Here is a 23,022-nt window from a genome sequence, read left to right as displayed (position 1 = left end):
CAAATAATGTTAACATGTGTATGGAAGCACAAAAGACCCCGAATATACAAAGTAATATTCAACAAGAAAACCAAAGCAGGAGGCATCACAGTCCCAGAATGTAGCCTCTGCTACAAACCTGTTATCATCAAGACAGTGTGTATGGGCACACAAACAGACACATAGGATAATGGAACAGAACAGAGAACCCAGATTCAGACCCACAAATGTATGGCCCGGCCCACTAATCTTCCACAAAGCACGAAAGAGTATCCAATGGAGAAAAACCAGACTCTTTAACCACTGGTGCTGGGAGAACTGGACAGCAACATGCAGAAGAATGAAACTAGATCACTTTCTTACAGCATACACAAAAATGGACTCAAAGTGGAGAAAGGACCTGAATGTGAGACACGAAACCTTTAAAACCCGAGAGGAGAAAGCAGGACGGAACCTCTCCGACCTCAGCTGTGGCAATTTCTTACGTGACACGTCTCCAAAGGCGAGGGAATTAAAAGCGAAAATGAACTATTGGGACCCTATCAAGATAAACACCCTCTGCACTGCAAAGGAAACAAGCAACAAAACAAAAAGACAACAGATGAAATGGGAAAAGGTATTTGCAATTGACGTATCAGACACAGGGCTAGTATCCAAACACCTATAAAGAACTCACCAAACGCCACACCTGAAAACAAATAATCGGGTGATGAAATGGGCACAAGACATGAATAGGTACTTTTCGAAAGAAGACATCCAGATGACCAAGAGACATATGACAAGATACTCAGCGTCACTCCTCATCAGAGAAATACAAACCTAAACCACACTGAGATTCCACTTCACATCGGTCAAGGTGGCAGAAATGAACAAATCAGGACAAAACAGATGCTGAAGAGGATAGGAGAAACAGGAAGCCTCTTGCATTGTTGGTGGGAAGAAAAACTGGTGCAGCCGCTCTGGAAACAGTGTGGAGGTTCCTCACTACGTTAAAAATAGATCTACCCTATGACGCAGCAATAGCACTGCTAGAATTCAGGTGATTCAGGAGTGCTGATGCACAGGGGACTCGTACCCCAATGTTTATAGCAGCGTTTTCAACAATAGCCACATGCTGGAAAGAGCCTAAATGCCCGTCGATGGACAAATGGATACGGAAGATGAGGTTTCTATATACAATGGAATACTACTTGGCAATGAGAAAAGATGAGATCTGGCCATTTGTAGCAACGTGGAAGGAAGTGCAGGGTGTTCTGCCAAGTGAAATGAGTCAGGCAGAGAAAGACAGATACCGTATGTTTTCATGCATACGTGGATCCTGAGAAACTTCACAGGAGACCAGAGGGGAGGGGAAAGGGGGAAACGAGTTGCGGAGAGGGAAGGAGGCATACCATAAGGGACTCTTAAATACGGAGAACGAACTGAGGGTTGATGGGGGGTGGGGGAGAGGGGAAAGTGGGTGATGGCCATTGAGGAGGGCACCTGTGGGGATGAGCACTGGGTGTTGAATGGAAACCAATTTGACGATAAATTATATGGAATACAAGAAAAAAGAAAAGATGCTCAAAGTCACTCCTCATCAGGGGACTACGAATCAAAACCAAACTGAGATGCCACCTCACACGGATCAGAGTGTGCCTGTGGGTGGGCAGTCAGCACTGCTGCTTTGCTGGGACACAGTGTGTCCTCCAAAAGCGACAAGGGGTGGGGGGCTCTCGCGCTTTGGGAAACATGGACAGTCAGGAGCAGCGAGGCTGCAACGTAGCCCAGGGTGTCCCGAAGCTGGCCCAAACGTGGCCCATCAACGGCATCGGGGCTCTTACAGGCTCCCGAGCCCCCGTCGGTGGCCGAGGAGGGGGGTGGGGGAGGGGCTTGGCAAGAGCACAGACTTGGGTTATGATTGCACGGAGGCCCGCCCATGCATAATTTTGGGGGTGGTTTTGGCTTCTTGGCTACTTTTCTAGAGCAGTTTCAGCAAATGTGACAGGAAGCTCCAGAGATTTCACACACATACCTGCCCTTGCTGAGGCCCAGCCTCTCCCCCGAGCAGGTATCCGAAACCCCCACCAGGGCGAGGCCTTTGTCACAGCCCCAAACCTGTGCTGATGTGTGTCCATCGCCCAAGGTCCGCAGCTGAGATCGGGTTCGCCTCTGACGTTGTAACCCAGTGCGTCTGGGCGGGTGCGTGTTGAGGATTCTCTGCCGGTGCAGCGTCCCACCCGGTAGTCTTTCCTCCCTGACGCAGTGGGTTCCGTTGGTGCTGGCGCCACAGCGCATTTGCCAGGCGGAGAGGTGGGCGGGAGGCCGGCAGGTTCTTGAAGGCGGTAGGAGCCCGCATGCGCTGTGGAGGGCGAGGGCGGTGCTCTTCTGAGCCTCCGGCTTCTCCCTTGCTAGAAGTCTTCCACCTACGAGGATGTCGCCATGGGGCCCCTGTTTCTCCCAAGACCGTCCCGTTCGAGGCAGGTGAGTTCTGGTGGACCCGGCGCCGCTCGGACTCCCGCAGAGGCCGCAGTGCCAGCCGTGAGAGGCCGGGTGGTTCGGGGCGCCCTGGTTCTGCTCACTTGGGGGACAGCGTTTGGCCCCCCTCGGGAGGAAGGCCGGCCTGTCCGTGTGGACGCCCGCAGGCTCCCGGGAGTCGTGGTGGCCGCTCTGTGGCGGTGGGGTGTGTGGGGGGGCGCCTCCCGTGGCAGTGCTGGCTTAACCGCTCGGCAGGCGGTAAGGGCCCTTCTCCCTGCCGGTAGTGGCTTCTGGGAGGTTCTCCGGGTGCCCGCCTCAGCCGCGGCTGTCGTGTAAGGAGGCGTGTGCCGCCCGCCCTCGCAGAGGCTGTCGGAGACCTTCCCGCCTTGTCCGTCCCCTGACCCCGCACAGGCTGCACACGTTCTGTCCCCCGAGGCGGCTGCCACGAACAAAGGCCGCCTTAGGCCCTTGCGTCCTGTGGGCCAGGCCCTAGAGAGTTTGGTGAGCTGGGGAAACCCTATAGAAATTGGGAAGTTGATGAGAAGAAGGGGAGAGTGTCCTTTGTTCCCTGGGTCAGTGTTTCTCAGACTCGGTGGTGTCGGGACACTTGGACATCAGGGGATTATTGAGGGCCCCAGAGAGCCTTCGAGTGTGGGGGTTGTGTCTCTTGATCTCTACTGTGGTGAGGTTGAACCGAGAATTGAAGCGGGCGCCTGGGTGGCTCTCTGTGTTAAGGGTCCGACTCTGGCTCAGGTGGCGATCTCACAGTTGATGGTTTAGAGCCCCATGTGGGGCTCTGTGCTGCCAGCTGCCAGCCTGGACTTGTGTCAGATTCTCTGTGTCCATCTCCCTCTTCCCCTCCCCTCACGTGCCCTGTGTCTCTCTCTCAAAAACAAACATTAAGGAAACCAAGCCAAATCCGAGCATCTCAGATGTGATGAATTCACTTAAAGACAATAAAGTAGTACAGATTAACGTACTCATACCTTTCATGCAAAAAATACGTACATTTTCAGAACAACACCGTGTAGAAGCGTGGCATTGGCGTTGGCATTGGCATTGGCTTAGGGCAAGATCTTTATTCTTCCAGCCGCTTCTGCATTCAGTGTCTTGTGGCCAATTATGTTGAGGAAGGCGACGTGGACTCCCCCAGATGAACAGCTGGAGGCGAGTAGGGTGTGGCGGTAGCTCCTCGGGTGTCCGGATGCCCTTTCCTGATTCCGCACTCAGATGGGTGGGGCTTCCTTGCTTCTCTTGGGGGTTAGCTGCCCGCACAGAGCTGCATTTTTGTGTGGCACGCGGTGGACGTTTGGAACATCCTAGGCCACTACTTTCAGCTGATCTTCCATATCTTTCCCTCAGCGAACACGTTCTTGGAACCACCACCTGGATGAAGAAATGGAACGTTCCCGTGCTTCCTACCTCCTACTGACTCCCACCGAACGTCCCCCAAAGGTAACCACGGTCTTGACTTTCACCAGCGATTGCTTTGGCTTGTTTTTCGCTTCATGTTGAGCCAACCCTTGAGCGCTGTGTGTGCGCAATGCACCTGCTTTCCTTGCGTGGCTGTGCTGGTCCTCCCCTGCTGTCGAAGGCCCAGTGTGTGAGCACAGCACGCTTTATTCTTTCTCCTGTGGGTGCTCCGTTTTGTGCAGAGGCTGCCTGCAGATCCACATGCATCGTATTGGGTTGCCTTGGAGGAGCAGGGCGTGAGTGGTGGCACGTGTCTGTTCCCCACGAGCAACGGCGTGCGGGAGCTCAGGGCTGGCTGATGCCTGGTATTGCTTCTTCTCGTGTGTTAGCTTGTTGCTGGGGCTCAGGCGCTGGGAGGTATGGTGTATTCGTGGGACCCGCCCCTGTGTGTGTCTTGGCCACTCACGTGTTTCTTTTGTGAAAGAATTGCCTTTTGGAAGCCACTTTGTGATTAGGTTGTGTGTTTTGGTTTTTGTTGATTCGCATGAGTTCTTTCTGTGTGTGTGGAATACATCTGTGAATGGCAGAGGTTTTCACATTCTTGTGTATGTCTGCCTTACATTCCCTGTGTTGCCTTGTGGTAAGTGTCTTTTGTTTCTATCCAATCGTATAACCATTGGTATGTTTCTTGCCTTGGATTGGCTAGGGCCTCCAGTACTGTGTTGAATGGAAGTGGTGAGAGTAGGTGTCCTTGTCTCCTTCCAGATACGAGAGAGAAGGTTTTCCTAATGTTTTGTATACTTAATATTTTTTAAAGTTTCTTTCTTTCTTTATTGATTTAGAGAGCATGCATGGGAAGGGGAGTGAGAGGGGGGAAAGCGAGTGGATCCCAAGCAGACTCCGCACTGTCAGCACAGAGTCTGATGCGAGGCTTGAACTCAGGAACCGTGAGATCACGGCCTGAGCTGAAATCAAGAGTCAGACGCTTCGCCGACTAGAAGCCACTCAGGTGCCCCAAAGACTTCAGTATTTTAACACTACATATGACACTTTCCGTGGCATTACTGGTAGATAGTTGGATCAAAACATGAAAATTCTCCTCTATTTCTAGTTTGCTCTGATTTTTTAACAATCGTCAAAGAAATCATAATACTAAGTTTTCTGAAATGTGTTTTGTGCATCTTTGGGGACAAGTGATTTGTTTCAATGTTGTGGTTTAACTTGAAACAACTTTTGCCCTTCTAGAATAAATCAAACCTGAGGTCTATGCATTCTCTCTTCACTGGATTCCATTTGTAAATCGTGTGCTTTGGATCCTTGCGTGTGTATTCAAGAGAGAGGTGGGTGTTCCCTTGCACCCTCTTGTGCTGTCCTTGCTGGGTTTGGGTTCCAGGTCGTGCTGGCCTCCTAAAACAACGTAGGGAGAAGCACTCCTTGTGCTTTCCCAGGAGAGTTTGTGTGTGTGTTCTTTTCTTTTGGGAAGAAGTGCTAGGCCAACAGCTGGTGTAGGGTTTTCCTTGTGAGAAGGGTTCTCATCGCAGATTCCTTTCTTAAGTGGAAATAGGATGTTTCTGATTTCCCATATCTTCTTGTGTCTATTTAGATGAGGCATTTTGTTTTCTAGGAATTTGCTCTGACCTCCCAAACTTTCCAAGGAGTAAGTGTCAACTGGTTTCTAATATCCCTCCTATCTGCAGCATCTGGTGTGATATTTGCTTTAGAACTTCTTGATATTGGTACTTTGTGCTTTGTTTCTTTTTCATAGAACCAACTTGGGCTTTTTTGATTTCTGTCATTTACTATTTGTTTCCTGCAGCACTGATTTCTGCCCTTTTGTTTTCCGTCTACTTGGTGATTGTTTGCTGTCCCATCTTGTAGTTCTTGAACTAAATCCTTCATTTGATTTTTAGCCTTTGTTCCTTTCCAGTATGTGTATTGTATTTATTTGCTTATTAGTGTGTTGATTCATTTTAGAATGAGAGCATGAGCAGGGCAGTGGGTCAGACGGAGAGGGAGAGAGAGAGAGAGAGAGAGAGAGAGAGAGAGAGAGAGAGAATCTCAAGCAGGCTCCTCACTCAGTGTGGAGCCAGGCTGGGGATTGATCTTGTGGCCGTGGGATCATACCCTGAGCCAAAATCAAGAGTTGGTCACCAAGCAACTGAGCTATCCTATGATATATGTATTCTAAAGCTATGAGCCTCCCTTTAAGCACACCTTTACTGATCTCACAAGTTTTGATAAGCCAAATGTTTATTATCTTTTATGTGAAACTATTTCCTAACTTTCATTGTGGCATCTTTTTCTTAATTCATCACAATGTTTAGGAGCATAACACATCTTGATGTTTCGGGGGATTTTCTCGTTCTCTTTGTGCGGATTTCTAGCTTAATTCCATGAAGGTATCTGTCTCCGTGTTTTGGGGTGGTTGTAACAAAATACCATAGACTGGCTGCCTAATAAGAAACAGAAACTTCTTTCCTACAGTTGAGGAGACTGGGAAGTTCTCAAGATGAAGGCATCTGCAGATTCAGGGTCAGGTGAGAGTCAGCTTCCTGGTTCATCAACAGCCTGCTTCTCCCTGTCCTCCTGTGGTGGCAGGGGTGACGGTGCTCTCTCAGCCGCCCAGGACTGGTCATCACCGGAAGTCTCCCTGTCTTCATCCCATCACTGTGGGCTTGATGAATTGTTGGGGGAATTGAACTGTGAATCTAATGCAATCCCTAAATATGCCCTGCAGTATTTCAGTCCTTTGAGATGAGCTGACTTCCCTAATGGCCTGGCATATATTCGTTTTCATGAACTGTTCCTCGGGCACGTGAAAATAATGTGTGTTGGGGGAATGCAGTAGTCTCTATTTATAGGTTAGATGAAGTTTGTTAATGACAGAATTCAGATTTTAGTAACCACTTGAAACCAAGTAAGGAATAGGCGAGAATGAGTTTAATAATATAACTAACAGGCATATCCAAAATATCATTTCAGCGTATAGCCGGCGTGAGAAAAAATTATGAATGATTTTGAATTCTCTTTGATCACGTTGTCTTTAAAATGTGGTGTGCATTTTATACTTTCCACACGTCGCACACTGAGGAGCCGCGTTTCAAGTACTTGCAGTAGAGCACGTGACCGCATATTGGACAGCCCCGTCCCACTGCCTTGAGGTTTCTGTTGTCGTCAGTTCTGTCAGATACTGAGAGATGTATCGTCAAGTCTCCCATCGTGCTTATGGATGTGGCTCTTTTTCCTTTTCTATGTTTGTCACTTTTTCTGTGTTTTGAGATTGCTTAATTAGGTATATGCAAGGTTGGAAGTCTTGTTCTCTTGGTAGATGGAACTTCCATCGCGAAATGTGCCTCTTTGTCTCTAGTAGAGCTTTTTGCTATAGAGGTTACTTTCTTGGAGGGTCCCAGTGGCCACATCAGTTTTCTGTTGGGTAGGGTTTGCCTGGGGATCTTTTACTTCCACCTGTCTGTGATCTTACGTTTTAAGGTGTACCTTTGTGACCAGCGTATGCTTAGTTTCCTTCTAATGTATTTGAGAGTCAACCTTTTCCTTGCAGCATTTGTGCACATGTGATGACTGATAGGTTCGTTTACACGTACCGTATTATTAGTTTCTTCTTTGTCCCAGCTGTTCTGTGTTCTTTTGGTCTCTAGCCTTCCTTAAGAAGTAGGAGGGAGTTTTTAATTGTACACTGATCTGTTAGGTAATTGGAATATATCTATTTCTAGAGGCAGGTGCATTTTAAACTGACCCCTGCCTGATTCAGGACTTGTACTGCTTCCCAGACACTGCTCTCTCCTTTTGTCTTTTCTTTGCTTTAAGATTTATTTGTTTTTTGAGAGAGACGTAGTACAATCGGGTGAGGGGCAGAGCAGAAAGGGAGACACAGAAGCTGAAGCAGGCTCCAGGCTCTGAGTCATCAGCACAGAGTCTGACGCGGGTCTCCAACTCACAAACCGTGAGATCGTGACCTGAGCCAAAGTCGGACACTCAACTGACTGAGCTACCCAGGCGCCCCTGCTCTTTTCTTTGACACTTGAACCACACTGAACTCCTCTTCACCTTTTGTTGGCTCATATTTTTAAGTCTTAGATGGATTTTGGCGTTGTTGTCATTGTTTCGTGCACTTAATGCTTGTGAAGGTTTGTTCTCATAGTTACCCTTTCTGTTGTGACGTTGTTCTGCAAGCCTTGTTTTTTCATATTTCTTTCAGAGACTACATTTCTTTTCTGCAACAAGCTGCTTTAATATTGATTTTAGTTTGTGTCTGTAGTTGATGTGTCGTCATGGTTTGTGTGTGTGTGTGTGTGTGTGTGTGTGTGTGTGTTGTTTTTGTTTGTTGTTTCTGTTTTTATTTTTGTTTTTGCTTCTGTTTTGCCTGAAAAACATCTTTACTTTGCCTTCACTGTGAAGAATGTTTCTGTTAGGTAAAGACTTCCAGGTTGGTGGCTATTTTAGTTCACCTTTCATACATGCCAATCCATCATCTGGCTTCATTTGCTTTTCTTGAAGAGTCAGCTGGTAGTGTTGTTGTTGTTGTCCCATGGAAGGCGGTATCTTTGTCCTCTCGTGACTGTTAACATCTTTTTGCCTCGGGTGTTCTTTGTGGAGTCACTCTCATGGTTCTTTTATCAGTTTTGATTCTTATCTTTGTAGCGAAGTGGTACTACCCATTCTGTGTTTCCTCTACTTTGTGGGTTCCTATTGGACCTTTGTACCATATCTTCTGTGTCTTTTGGGCTTCTGTATTTTCTGGACGTTTTCTCTGTGTATGGTCTAGATATATTTTTACCTACCTATCTTTCAGTTCACTGAGTCTATTCACCTGTGTCTAGTCTGATGTGAAACCCACAGACTGAGTTCTTAATGCCATTGACAAGATTTTTTAGTCTTTTAATTATGTTAGAGAGCTAGACAGACTGGGAGCAAGGGAAGAACAGAGAGAGAGGGAGACACAGATGCCGAAGCAGGCTCTAGGCTCTGCACTGTCAGCACAGAGCCCAACGCGGGGCTCAAACTCCCGAATCACGAGATCATGACCTGAGCTGAAGTCAGATGCTTAACCAACTGAGCCACCCAGGCACCTGGAGATCTTAAGTTTAGCTCTGATAATTTGCAGTTTGAGAATCTGTTTTGAGTCTCTGAAAATTTCCCATTTGTCAAGAATGGTTTTTGGACAGTTGACTTTTGCATCCAATAACTCCAGTCTATGTGTCTCCTCTTGGTCTGTTTCTCTTCTTTCTTCTTTGGGTCGTTATGATGTAAAACCTGTTGTGTGTTTTTTTATGTTTATCTACTTATTTTGAGGGAGAAAGAAAGTGAGAGCAGGGGTGGGGGTAGAGGACGGGGGAGAGAGAGACACTGTTGAGGAGAGGCTCTTTTCTGTCAGTAGAGAGCCCAACACAGGGCTCAAACTCACAAACGTGAGCCGAAACCAAGTGTTGGTCACTTAAACGAGTAGACTGAGCTATCCAGGTGCCTCTCTTTTTTTGTTTGCTTGTTTGTTTCTTTCCTTTTCTTATTAAAAGAATTTTTTTGTTAATATTATTTACTTTTGAGAGAGAGAGAGAGAGAGAGAGAGAGAGAGAGAGACAAAACTTGAGCAGGGGAGGGGGAGACAAAGTGGGAGACACAGAATCCAAAGCAGGCTCCAGGCTCTTCACTGTCACCACAGAGCCCGATGCGGGACTCAAACCATAAAGCGTCAGATCATGACATGAACCAAAGTGGGATGCTTCCCCGACTGAGCCACCCAGGCATTCCTTTCATTTCCTGGCCTTGCTTTGCCTTGCCTTGTCTTGCCTTGCCTTGCCTTGCCTTACATTTCCCTTCCTTTCCTTACCTTTCCTTTCATTTCCTTTCCTTTCGTTTCCTTGCCTTTCCTTTCCCTTCATTTCGTTTCCTTTTCATTTTTTTTCTTTTCTTTTCTTTTCTTTCCTTTTTTCTTCTTTTTTCTTCTCTTTTCTGTCTTTTTTTTTGTCTTGTCTTTTCATTTCTTCTTTGTTTTTATTTTTGTTCTGGACTGTATGGAGAAGCATAGAGGCTCTTCGTGTGGTTGTATTCCTTCAGCATTTCATCCCACACACCCCGAGTGCGGCGGTTATTGGGCCCACTCAGGCGTGAGTGAGTTGAGACTGGGGCTCAGTCTTTGTACGGTGCAGTGTGAGCTGGGCTCACGCTGTCCCCCACCCCCGTGTAGACCTCCAGGCTCTCCATTTGGAGGCCTGGAGTATTTCCGAGGACCCGTCCTTGATGCTAGGTCCCAAAGCCCAGTTATTTTCTCCACAGCACAATGACATGATGGAAGGGTCAGCTTCTCAGGCAGTGCTTGCCGAGTGCCGGGCTCATTTTCTGTGCCTCCCTGTGCTGTCCAGAGCTCGGTTAGCTGCGACTTTCTGCTGGCCTTTCTGTTAGGTTTCCTTTGCAGCTCGTTGGTATATTGCCTCCAATCCCTGAGGAAATTCAGAATCCTCACATGTCTTGAGGGAGAGAGAGGACTCTGAACATTAGAGTTGGCTCAGCGGGCTTCCCTTTTGTTGGGGTCTCAGTCCTTCCAGTGGTGACTGCCTCGGGGTCTCCTTGATGCCTTCAAACATGCTTCAAATTGAACTCATCTTTCCTAGTTCATGATGTGTTGATTAACAGACTACTCACATGTATAAGAGCAAGCCAGGGAAGACTGAGAAGTCGTAGTAAACATTTTGGTCATCAGCATTTGTTACAGGAGAAAACGAAACCCAGTAGTCCTTGCCTAGTACCCGTCGTTCTTCTAAAATGACCATCCAGTTTGCCCACGCTCAGCCAGCGTCCATGGGGTGGTGATGGTGTCAGCCTCCCAGCTCCCTATCCCCCACTGCCATGGCCGCCCTCCTCCCCTGTCAGGTGCCTGCCCAGGGCAGGCTTTGTGATGACGGGCTGGCTATGGCAGGGCAACGAGATGAAGTGGATCGCTTAAGTGACAGTTATTCTGGGAGTGTTTGATCGGTGTGGTTTGTTTTCTAATTTTCGTAATGTTTATTTACTATTTAGAGAGACAGAGAGTGTGGCCAGGGGAGGGGCAGACAGAGGGAGAGCCAGAATCTGAAGCAGGCTGGGGGCGGGATGCCCCTCAAGCGTACAGGGTAGCCCCCCCAAAAAGGGCTTCTGTGTTGGTGCACCCGAATCATCTGCAGAGACACAACCACCCACCCTTGTTGAGCCCTTTTGTGACTCTGCACCATTGTGGTCGCCAGGCTCTGGCTGCTGTGCTCCTCGGAGACGGTGGTGGAGGCACATCTGAGAAGAGTGTATCTGGACGAGTGAAGGGGTTAGGAGGAAATGTCGCTTACTTGCGCACTGTGGTTCCGGAAGGGCCTTTTCCGGAGAGGTCGCTCGGGAGCTGAGGCTGACCGAGCACTCTCCCAGCAGTCTGACTCCGAGGCCAAAGGCCGGGGTCAAGGAGGAGCTTGGCTTTGTTGTGAGCGATGGAAGCGGAAGCGGAGCCAGGTGAGGCACCGGGCAGCTGGTGTTGGGACAGAACCTACCCCGTAAGGAGTTGGGTTTTCAGATAAGGGCCTGGGGTCGTTGTGTCCTCAGGGGGAAGGACCGGCATGATGTTGTGGAATTTTTTTATGTTTATTTATTTTTTTCAACATATGAAATTTATTGTCAAATTGCTTTCCATACAACACCCAGTGCTCATCCCAAAAGGTACCCTCCTCATTACCCATCACCCACCCTCCCCTCCCTCCCACCCCCCATCAACCCCGTTTGTTCTCAGTTTTTAAGAGGCTCTTATGCTTTGGCTCTCTCCCACTCTAACCTCCTTTTTTTTTTTTTTTTTTTTTTTTCTTCCTGTCCCCCATGGGTTTCTCTTAAGTTTCTCAGGATCCACCTAAGAGTGAAACCATATGGTATCTGTCTTTCTCTGTATGGCTTATTTCACTTAGCATCACACTCTCCAGTTCCATCCATGTTGCTACAAAGGGCCATATTTCATTCTTTCTCATTGCCACGTAGTACTCCATTGTGTATATAAACCACAATTTCTTTATCCATTCATCAGTTGATGGACATTTAGGCTCTTTCCATCATTTGGCTATTGTTGAGAGTGCTGCTATAAACATTGGGGTACAAGTGCCCCTATGCATCAGTACTCCTGTATCCCTTGGGTAAATTCCTAGCAGTGCTATTGCTGGGTCCTAGGGTAGGTGTATTTTTAATTTTTTGAGGAACCTCCACACTGTTTTCCAGAGTGGCTGCACCAATTTGCATTCCCACCAACAGTGCAAGAGAGTTCCCGTTTCTCCACATCCTCTCCAGCATCTATAGTCTCTTGATTTGTTCATTTTGGCCACTCTGACTGGCATGAGGTGATATCTGAGTGTGGTTTTGATTTGTATTTCCCTGATGAGGAGCGACGTTGAGCATCTTTACATGTGCCTGTTGGCCATGCGGATGTCTTCTTTAGAGAAGTGTCTGTTCATGTTTTCTGCCCATTTGTTCACTGGGTTATTTGTTTTTTGGGTGTGGAGTTTGGTGAGCGCTTTATAGATTTTGGATACTAGCCCTTTGTCCGATATGTCATTTGCAAATATCTTTTCCCATTCCGTTGTTTGCCTTTTAGTTTTGCTGGTTGTTTCCTTTGCTGTGCAGAAGCTTTTTATCTTCATAAGGTCCCAGTAATTCATTTTTGCTTTTCATTCCCTTGCCTTTGGGGATGTGTCGAGTAAGAGATAGCTACGGCTGAGGTCAGAGAGGTCTTTTCCTGCTTTCTCCTCTAGGGTTTTGATGGTTTCCTGTCTCACATTCAGGTCCTTTATCCATTTTGAGTTTATTTTTGTGAATGGTGTGAGAAAGTGGTCTAGTTTCAACCTTCTGCATGTTGCTGTCCAGTTCTCCCAGCACCATTTGTTAAAGAGACTGTCTTTTTTCCATTGGATGTTCTTCCCTGCTTTGTCAAAGATGAGTTGGCCATACATCTGTGGGTCTAGTTCTGGGGTTTCTATTCTATCCCATTGGTCTATGTGTCTGTTTTTGTGCCAATACCATGCTGTCTTCATGATGACAGCTTTGTAGTTGAGGCTAAAGTCTGGGATTGTGATGCCTCCTGCTTTGGTCTTCTTCTTCAAAATTACTTTGGCCATTCGGGGCCTTTTGTGGTTCCATATGAATTTTAGGATTGCTTGTTCTAGTTTCGAGAAGAATGCTGCTGCAATTTTCATTGGGATTGCATTGAATGTGTAGATAGCTTTGGGTAGTATTGACACTTTGACAATATTTATTCTTCCAATCCATGAGCATGGAATGACTTTCCATTTCTTCATATCTTCTTCAATTACCTTCATAAGCTTTCTATAGTTTTCAGCATACAGATCTTTTACATCTTTGGTTAGAGTTATTCCTAGGTATTTTATGCTTCTTGGTGCAATTGTGAATGGGATCAGCTTCTTTATTTGTCTTTCCGTTGCTTCATTGTTAGTGTATAAGAATGCAAGTGATTTCTGTACATTGATTTTGCATCCTGCAACTTTGCCAAATTCAGGTATCAGTCCTAGCAGACTTTTGGGGGAGTCTATCAGATTTTCCATGTATAGTATCATGTCATCTGCACAAAGGGAAAGCTTGACTTCATCTTTGCGAATTAGGATGCCTTTGATTTCCTTTTGTTGTCTGATTGCTGATGCTAGAACTTCCAACACTATGTTAAACAACAGCGTTGAGAGTGGGCATCCCCGTCGCGTTCCTGATCTCAGGGAAAAAGCTCTCATTTTTTCCCCATTGAGGATGATGTTAGCTGTGGGCTTTTCATAAATGGCTTTTATGATCTTTAAGTATGTTCCTTCTATCCCGACTTTCTCCAGGGTTTTTATTAGGAAAGGGTGCTGAATTTTGTCAAAGGCCTTTTCTGCATCGATTGACAGGCTCATATGGTTCTTATCTTTTCTTTCCTTACTGTGATGTATCACGTTGTTTGATTTGCGAATGTTGAACCAGCCCTGCATCCCAGGAATGAATCCCACTTAATCATGGTGGGTAATTCTTTTTATATGCTGTTGAATTCGATTTGCTAGTATCTTATTGAGAATTCTTGCATCCATATTCATCAGGGATATTGGCCTGTAGTTCTCTTTTTTTACTGGGTCTCTGTCTGGTTTAGGAATCAAAGTAATACTGGCTTCATAGAATGAGTCTGGAAGTTTTCCTTCCCTTTCTATTTCTTGGCATAGCTTGAGAAGGATAGGTATTATCTCTGCTTTAAACGTCTGGTAGAACTCCCCTGGGAAGCCATCTGGTCCTGGACTCTTATTTGTTGGGAGATTTTTGATAACCGATTCAATTTCTTCGCTGGTGATGGGTCTGCTCAAGCTTTCTCTTTCCTCCTGATTGAGTTTTGGAAGAGTGTGCGTGTTTAGGAATTTGTCCATTTCTTCTAGGTTGTCCAATGTGTTGGCATATAAGTTTTCATAGTATTCCCTGAGAATTGTTTGTATCTCTGAGGGATTGGTTGTAATAATTCCCTTTTCATTCATGATTTTATCTATTTGGGTCATCTCCCTTTTCTTTTTGAGAAGCCTGGCTAGAGGTTTGTCAATTTTGTTTATCTTTTCAAAAAACCAACTCTTGGTTTCGTTGATCTGCTCTACAGTTTTTTTTAGATTCTATATTGTTTATTTCTGCTCTGATCTTTCTTATTTCTCCTCTTCTGCTGGGTTTAGGCTGCCTTTGCTGTTCTGCTTCTATTTCCTTTAGGTGTGCTGTTAGATTTTGTATTTGGGATTTCTCTTGTTTCTGGAGATAGGCCTGGATCGCAACGTATTTTCCTCTCAGGACTGCCTTCGCTGCATCCCAAAGCGTTTGGATTGTTGTATTTTCTTTTTCGTTTGTTTCCGTATATTTGTCAATTTCTTCTCTAATTGCCTGGTCGACCCACTCATTCTTTAGTAGGGTGTTCTTTAACCTCCATGCTTTGGGAGGTTTTCCAGACTTTTTTCTGTGGTTCATTTCAAGCTTCATAGCCTTGTGGTCTGACAGCATGCATGGTACAATTTCAATTCTTGTATACTTATGAAGGGCTGTTTTGTGACCCAGTATATGACGTATCTTGGAGAATGTTCCATGTGCATTCGAGAAGAAAGTATATTCTGTTGCTTTGGGATGCAGAGTTCTAAATAGATGTGTCAAGTCCATCTGATCCAATGTATCGTTCAGGGCCCTTGTTTCTTTATTGACCGTGTGTCTAGATGATCTATCCATTTCTGTAAGTGGAGTGTTAAAGTCCCCTGCAATGACCACATTCTTATCAATAAGGTTGCTCATGTTTATGAGGAATTGTTTTCTATATTTGGGGGCTCCTGTATTCGGCGCATAGACATTTATAATTGTTAGCTCTTCCTGATGGATAGGCCCTGTAATTATTATAAAATGCCCTTCTTCATCTCTTGTTACAGCCTTTGATTGAAAGTCTAGTTTGTCTGATATAAGTATGGCTACTCCAGCTTTCTTTTGGCTTCCAGTAGCATGATAAATAGTTCTCCATCCCTCACTCTCAACCTAAAGGTGTCCTCAGGGCTAAAATGAGTCTCTTGTAGACAGCACATAGATGGGTCTTGGTTTTTTTATCCATTCTGATACCCTGTGTCTTTTGGTTGGCGCATTTGGTCCATTTACATTCAGTGTTATTATAGAAAGATACGGGTTTAGAGTCCATATGATGTCTGTATGTGTACAGTGTAGCCCCCACAAAAAGGGCTTCTGTGTTGGTGCACCCGAATCATCTGCAGAGACACAACCACCCACCCTTGTTGAGCCCTTTTGTGACTCTGCACCATTGTGGTCGCCAGGCTCTGGCTGCTGTGCTCCTCGGAGACGGTGGTGGAGGCACATCTGAGAAGAGTGTATCTGGACGAGCGAAGGGGTTAGGAGGAAATGTCGCTTACTTGTGCACTGTGCTTCCGGAAGGGCCTTTTCCGGAGAGGTCGCTCGGGAGCTGAGGCTGACCGAGCACTCTCCCAGCAGTCTGACTCCGAGGCCAAAGGCGGGAGTCAAGGAGGAGCTTGGCTTTGTTGTGAGCGATGGAAGCAGAAGCGGAGCCAGGTGAGGCACCGGGCAGCTGGTGTTGGGACAGAACCTACCCCGTAAGGAGTTGGGTTTTCAGATAAGGGCCTGGGGTCGTTGTGTCCTCAGGGGGAAGGACCGGCATGATGTTGTGGAATTTTTTTATGTTTATTTATTTTTTTCAACATATGAAATTTATTGTCAAATTGCTTTCCATACAACACCCAGTGCTCATCCCAAAAGGTGCCCTCCTCATTACCCATCACCCACCCTCCCCTCCCTCCCACCCCCCATCAACCCCGTTTGTTCTCAGTTTTTAAGAGGCTCTTATGCTTTGGCTCTCTCCCACTCTAACCTCCTTTTTTTTTTTTTTTTTTTTTTTTTCTTCCTGTCCCCCATGGGTTTCTCTTAAGTTTCTCAGGATCCACCTAAGAGTGAAACCATATGGTATCTGTCTTTCTCTGTATGGCTTATTTCACTTAGCATCACACTCTCCAGTTCCATCCATGTTGCTACAAAGGGCCATATTTCATTCTTTCTCATTGCCACGTAGTACTCCATTGTGTATATAAACCACAATTTCTTTATCCATTCATCAGTTGATGGACATTTAGGCTCTTTCCATCATTTGGCTATTGTTGAGAGTGCTGCTATAAACATTGGGGTACAAGTGCCCCTATGCATCAGTACTCCTGTATCCCTTGGGTAAATTCCTAGCAGTGCTATTGCTGGGTCCTAGGGTAGGTGTATTTTTAATTTTTTGAGGAACCTCCACACTGTTTTCCAGAGTGGCTGCACCAATTTGCATTCCCACCAACAGTGCAAGAGAGTTCCCGTTTCTCCACATCCTCTCCAGCATCTATAGTCTCTTGATTTGTTCATTTTGGCCACTCTGACTGGCATGAGGTGATATCTGAGTGTGGTTTTGATTTGTATTTCCCTGATGAGGAGCGACGTTGAGCATCTTTACATGTGCCTGTTGGCCATGCGGATGTCTTCTTTAGAGAAGTGTCTGTTCATGTTTTCTGCCCATTTGTTCACTGGGTTATTTGTTTTTTGGGTGTGGAGTTTGGTGAGCGCTTTATAGATTTTGGATACTAGCCCTTTGTCCGATATGTCATTTGCAAATATCTTTTCCCATTCCGTTGTTTGCCTTTTAGTTTTGCTGGTTGTTTCCTTTGCTGTGCAGAAGCTTTTTATCTTCATAAGGTCCCAGTAATTCATTTTTGCTTTTCATTCCTTCGCCTTTGGGGATGTGTCGAGTAAGAGATAGCTACGGCTGAGGTCAGAGAGATCTTTTCCTGCTTTCTCCTCTAGGGTTTTGATGGTTTCCTGTCTCACATTCAGGTCCTTTATCCATTTTGAGTTTATTTTTGTGAATGATGTGAGAAAGTGGTCTAGTTTCAACCTTCTGCATGTTGCTGTCCAGTTCTCCCAGCACCATTTGTTAAAGAGACTGTCTTTTTTCCATTGGATGTTCTTCCCTGCTTTGTCAAAGATGAGTTGGCCATACGTCTGTGGGTCTAGTTCTGGGGTTTCTATTCTATCCCATTGGTCTATGTGTCTGTTTTTGTGCCAGTACCATGCTGTCTTCATGATGACAGCTTTGTAGTTGAGGCTAAAGTCTGGGATTGTGATGCCTCCTGCTCTGGTCTTCTTCTTCAAAATTACTTTGGCTATTCGGGGCCTTTTGTGGTTCCATATGAATTTTAGGATTGCTTGTTCTAGTTTCGAGAAGAATGCTGCTGCAATTTTCATTGGGATTGCATTGAATGTGTAGATAGCTTTGGGTAGTATTGACACTTTGACAATATTTATTCATCCAATCCATGAGCACGGAATGTCTTTCCATTTCTTCATATCTTCTTCAATTACCTTCATAAGCTTTCTATAGTTTTCAGCATACAGGTCTTTTACATCTTTGGTTAGAGTTATTCCTAGGTATTTTATGCTTCTTGGTGCAATTGTGAATGGGATCAGCTTCTTTATTTGTCTTTCCGTTGCTTCATTGTTAGTGTATAAGAATGCAACTGATTTCTGTACATTGATTTTGCATCCTGCAACTTTGCCGAATTCAGTATCAGTCCTAGCAGACTTTTGGGGGAGTCTATCAGATTTTCCATGTATAGTATCATGTCATCTGCAAAAAGGGAAAGCTTGACTTCATCTTTGCGAATTAGGATGCCTTTGATTTCCTTTTGTTGTCTGATTGCTGATGCTAGAACTTCCAACACTATGTTAAACAACAGCGTTGAGAGTGGGCATCCCCGTCGCGTTCCGGATCTCAGGGAAAAAGCTCTCATTTTTTCCCCATTGAGGATGATGTTAGCTGTGGGCTTTTCATAAATGGCTTTTATGATCTTTAAGTATGTTCCTTCTATCCCGACTTTCTCCAGGGTTTTTATTAGGAAAGGGTGCTGAATTTTGTCAAAGGCCTTTTCTGCATCGATTGACAGGCTCATATGGTTCTTATCTTTTCTTTCCTTACTGTGATGTATCACGTTGTTTGATTTGCGAATGTTGAACCAGCCCTGCATCCCAGGAATGAATCCCACTTAATCATGGTGGGTAATTCTTTTTATATGCTGTTGAATTCGATTTGCTAGTATCTTATTGAGAATTCTTGCATCCATATTCATCAGGGATATTGGCCTGTAGTTCTCTTTTTTTACTGGGTCTCTGTCTGGTTTAGGAATCAAAGTAATACTGGCTTCATAGAATGAGTCTGGAAGTTTTCCTTCCCTTTCTATTTCTTGGCATAGCTTGAGAAGGATAGGTATTATCTCTGCTTTAAACGTCTGGTAGAACTCCCCTGGGAAGCCATCTGGTCCTGGACTCTTATTTGTTGGGAGATTTTTGATAACCGATTCAATTTCTTCGCTGGTGATGGGTCTGCTCAAGCTTTCTCTTTCCTCCTGATTGAGTTTTGGAAGAGTGTGCGTGTTTAGGAATTTGTCCATTTCTTCTAGGTTGTCCAATGTGTTGGCATATAAGTTTTCATAGTATTCCCTGAGAATTGTTTGTATCTCTGAGGGATTGGTTGTAATAATTCCCTTTTCATTCATGATTTTATCTATTTGGGTCATCTCCCTTTTCTTTGTGAGAAGCCTGGCTAGAGGTTTGTCAATTTTGTTTATCTTTTCAAAAAACCAACTCTTGGTTTCGTTGATCTGCTCTACAGTTTTTTTTAGATTCTATATTGTTTATTTCTGCTCTGATCTTTCTTATTTCTCCTCTTCTGCTGGGTTTAGGCTGCCTTTGCTGTTCTGCTTCTATTTCCTTTAGGTGTGCTGTTAGATTTTGTATTTGGGATTTCTCTTGTTTCTGGAGATAGGCCTGGATCGCAACGTATTTTCCTCTCAGGACTGCCTTCGCTGCATCCCAAAGCGTTTGGATTGTTGTATTTTCTTTTTCGTTTGTTTCCGTATATTTGTCAATTTCTTCTCTAATTGCCTGGTCGACCCACTCATTCTTTAGTAGGGTGTTCTTTAACCTCCATGCTTTGGGAGGTTTTCCAGACTTTTTTCTGTGGTTCATTTCAAGCTTCATAGCCTTGTGGTCTGACAGCATGCATGGTACAATTTCAATTCTTGTATACTTATGAAGGGCTGTTTTGTGACCCAGTATATGACGTATCTTGGAGAATGTTCCATGTGCATTCGAGAAGAAAGTATATTCTGTTGCTTTGGGATGCAGAGTTCTAAATAGATGTGTCAAGTCCATCTGATCCAATGTATCGTTCAGGGCCCTTGTTTCTTTATTGACCGTGTGTCTAGATGATCTATCCATTTCTGTAAGTGGAGTGTTAAAGTCCCCTGCAATGACCACATTCTTATCAATAAGGTTGCTCATGTTTATGAGGAATTGTTTTCTATATTTGGGGGCTCCTGTATTCGGCGCATAGACATTTATAATTGTTAGCTCTTCCTGATGGATAGGCCCTGTAATTATTATAAAATGCCCTTCTTCATCTCTTGTTACAGCCTTTGATTGAAAGTCTAGTTTGTCTGATATAAGTATGGCTACTCCAGCTTTCTTTTGGCTTCCAGTAGCATGATAAATAGTTCTCCATCCCTCACTCTCAACCTAAAGGTGTCCTCAGGGCTAAAATGAGTCTCTTGTAGACAGCACATAGATGGGTCTTGGTTTTTTTATCCATTCTGATACCCTGTGTCTTTTGGTTGGCGCATTTGGTCCATTTACATTCAGTGTTATTATAGAAAGATACGGGTTTAGAGTCCATATGATGTCTGTATGTGTACAGTGTAGCCCCCCCAAAAAGGGCTTCTGTGTTGGTGCACCCGAATCATCTGCAGAGACACAACCACCCACCCTTGTTGAGCCCTTTTGTGACTCTGCCCCATTGTGGTCGCCAGGCTCTGGCTGCTGTGCTCCTCGGAGACGGTGGTGGAGGCACATCTGAGAAGAGTGTATCTGGACGAGCGAAGGGGTTAGGAGGAAATGTCGCTTACTTGTGCACTGTGCTTCCGGAAGGGCCTTTTCCGGAGAGGTCGCTGGGGAGCTGAGGCTGACCGAGCACTCTCCCAGCAGTCTGACTCCGAGGCCAAAGGCTGGGGTCAAGGAGGAGCTTGGCTTTGTTGTGAGCGATGGAAGCGGAAGCGGAGCCAGGTGAGGCACCGGGCAGCTGGTGTTGGGACAGAACCTACCCCGTAAGGAGTTGGGTTTTCAGATAAGGGCCTGGGGTCGTTGTGTCCTCAGGGGGAAGGACCGGCATGATGTTGTGGAATTTTTTTATGTTTATTTATTTTTTTCAACATATGAAATTTATTGTCAAATTGCTTTCCATACAACACCCAGTGCTCATCCCAAAAGGTGCCCTCCTCATTACCCATCACCCACCCTCCCCTCCCTCCCACCCCCCATCAACCCCGTTTGTTCTCAGTTTTTAAGAGGCTCTTATGCTTTGGCTCTCTCCCACTCTAACCTCCTTTTTTTTTTTTTTTTTTTTTTTTCTTCCTGTCCCCCATGGGTTTCTCTTAAGTTTCTCAGGATCCACCTAAGAGTGAAACCATATGGTATCTGTCTTTCTCTGTATGGCTTATTTCACTTAGCATCACACTCTCCAGTTCCATCCATGTTGCTACAAAGGGCCATATTTCATTCTTTCTCATTGCCACGTAGTACTCCATTGTGTATATAAACCACAATTTCTTTATCCATTCATCAGTTGATGGACATTTAGGCTCTTTCCATCATTTGGCTATTGTTGAGAGTGCTGCTATAAACATTGGGGTACAAGTGCCCCTATGCATCAGTACTCCTGTATCCCTTGGGTAAATTCCTAGCAGTGCTATTGCTGGGTCCTAGGGTAGGTGTATTTTTAATTTTTTGAGGAACCTCCACACTGTTTTCCAGAGTGGCTGCACCAATTTGCATTCCCACCAACAGTGCAAGAGAGTTCCCGTTTCTCCACATCCTCTCCAGCATCTATAGTCTCTTGATTTGTTCATTTTGGCCACTCTGACTGGCGTGAGGTGATATCTGAGTGTGGTTTTGATTTGTATTTCCCTGATGAGGAGCGACGTTGAGCATCTTTACATGTGCCTGTTGGCCATCCGGATGTCTTCTTTAGAGAAGTGTCTGTTCATGTTTTCTGCCCATTTGTTCACTGGGTTATTTGTTTTTTGGGTGTGGAGTTTGGTGAGCGCTTTATAGATTTTGGATACTAGCCCTTTGTCCGATATGTCATTTGCAAATATCTTTTCCCATTCCGTTGTTTGCCTTTTAGTTTTGTTGGTTGTTTCCTTTGCTGTGCAGAAGCTTTTTATCTTCATAAGGCCCCAGTAATTCATTTTTGCTTTTCATTCCCTCACCTTTGGGGATGTGTCGAGTAAGAGATAGCTACGGCTGAGGTCAGAGAGGTCTTTTCCTGCTTTCTCCTCTAGGGTTTTGATGGTTTCCTGTCTCACATTCAGGTCCTTTATCCATTTTGAGTTTATTTTTGTGAATGGTGTGAGAAAGTGGTCTAGTTTCAACCTTCTGCATGTTGCTGTCCAGTTCTCCCAGCACCATTTGTTAAAGAGACTGTCTTTTTTCCATTGGATGTTCTTCCCTGCTTTGTCAAAGATGAGTTGGCCATACATCTGTGGGTCTAGTTCTGGGGTTTCTTTTCTATCCCATTGGTCTATGTGTCTGTTTTTGTGCCAGTACCATGCTGTCTTCATGATGACAGCTTTGTAGTTGAGGCTAAAGTCTGGGATTGTGATGCCTCCTGCTCTGGTCTTCTTCTTCAAAATTACTTTGGCCATTCGGGGCCTTTTGTGGTTCCATATGAATTTTAGGATTGCTTGTTCTAGTTTCGAGAAGAATGCTGCTGCAATTTTCATTGGGATTGCATTGAATGTGTAGATAGCTTTGGGTAGTATTGACACTTTGACAATATTTATTCTTCCAATCCATGAGCACGGAATGTCTTTCCATTTCTTCATATCTTCTTCAATTACCTTCATAAGCTTTCTATAGTTTTCAGCATACAGATCTTTTACATCTTTGGTTAGAGTTATTCCTAGGTATTTTATGCTTCTTGGTGCAATTGTGAATGGGATCAGCTTCTTTATTTGTCTTTCCGTTGCTTCATTGTTAGTGTATAAGAATGCAACTGATTTCTGTACATTGATTTTGCATCCTGCAACTTTGCCGAATTCAGGTATCAGTCCTAGCAGACTTTTGGGGGAGTCTATCAGATTTTCCATGTATAGTATCATGTCATCTGCAAAAAGGGAAAGCTTGACTTCATCTTTGCCAATTTGGATGCCTTTGATTTCCTTTTGTTGTCTGATTGCTGATGCTAGAACTTCCAACACTATGTTAAACAACAGCGTTGAGAGTGGGCATCCCCGTCGCGTTCCCGATCTCAGGGAAAAAGCTCTCAGTTTTTCCCCATTGAGGATGATGTTAGCTGTGGGCTTTTCATAAATGGCTTTTATGATCTTTAAGTATGTTCCTTCTATCCCGACTTTCTCCAGGGTTTTTATTAGGAAAGGGTGCTGAATTTTGTCAAAGGCCTTTTCTGCATCGATTGACAGGCTCATATGGTTCTTATCTTTTCTTTCCTTACTGTGATGTATCACGTTGATTGATTTGCGAATGTTGAACCAGCCCTGCATCCCAGGA

At 45.0% G+C, this 23,022-nt stretch overlaps 1 protein-coding gene across 1 annotated transcript in view; it reads left to right on the top strand.

Moving 5' to 3' along the window:
- The first annotated feature begins 2,385 nt into the window (after positions 1 to 2,385).
- Positions 2,386 to 23,022, top strand: part of LOC123587511 (liprin-alpha-1-like) — a 36,919-nt gene continuing 16,282 nt past the window's right edge. Inside the window, exons 1-2 of the mRNA XM_045457297.1 lie at positions 2,386 to 2,442; positions 3,799 to 3,891. Of these exons, the coding sequence (XP_045313253.1) occupies positions 2,401 to 2,442; positions 3,799 to 3,891 (135 nt within the window). The 5' untranslated portion in view covers positions 2,386 to 2,400. The remainder of the gene's footprint in view (positions 2,443 to 3,798; positions 3,892 to 23,022) is intronic.

The sequence above is a fragment of the Leopardus geoffroyi genome, chromosome D3 (genome assembly GCF_018350155.1).
Source record: "Leopardus geoffroyi isolate Oge1 chromosome D3, O.geoffroyi_Oge1_pat1.0, whole genome shotgun sequence".
Lineage (NCBI taxonomy): Eukaryota > Metazoa > Chordata > Mammalia > Carnivora > Felidae > Leopardus > Leopardus geoffroyi.
The sequence above is the reverse complement of the archived record's forward strand: the minus strand, read 5'-3'. Positions and strand labels throughout refer to the sequence as shown.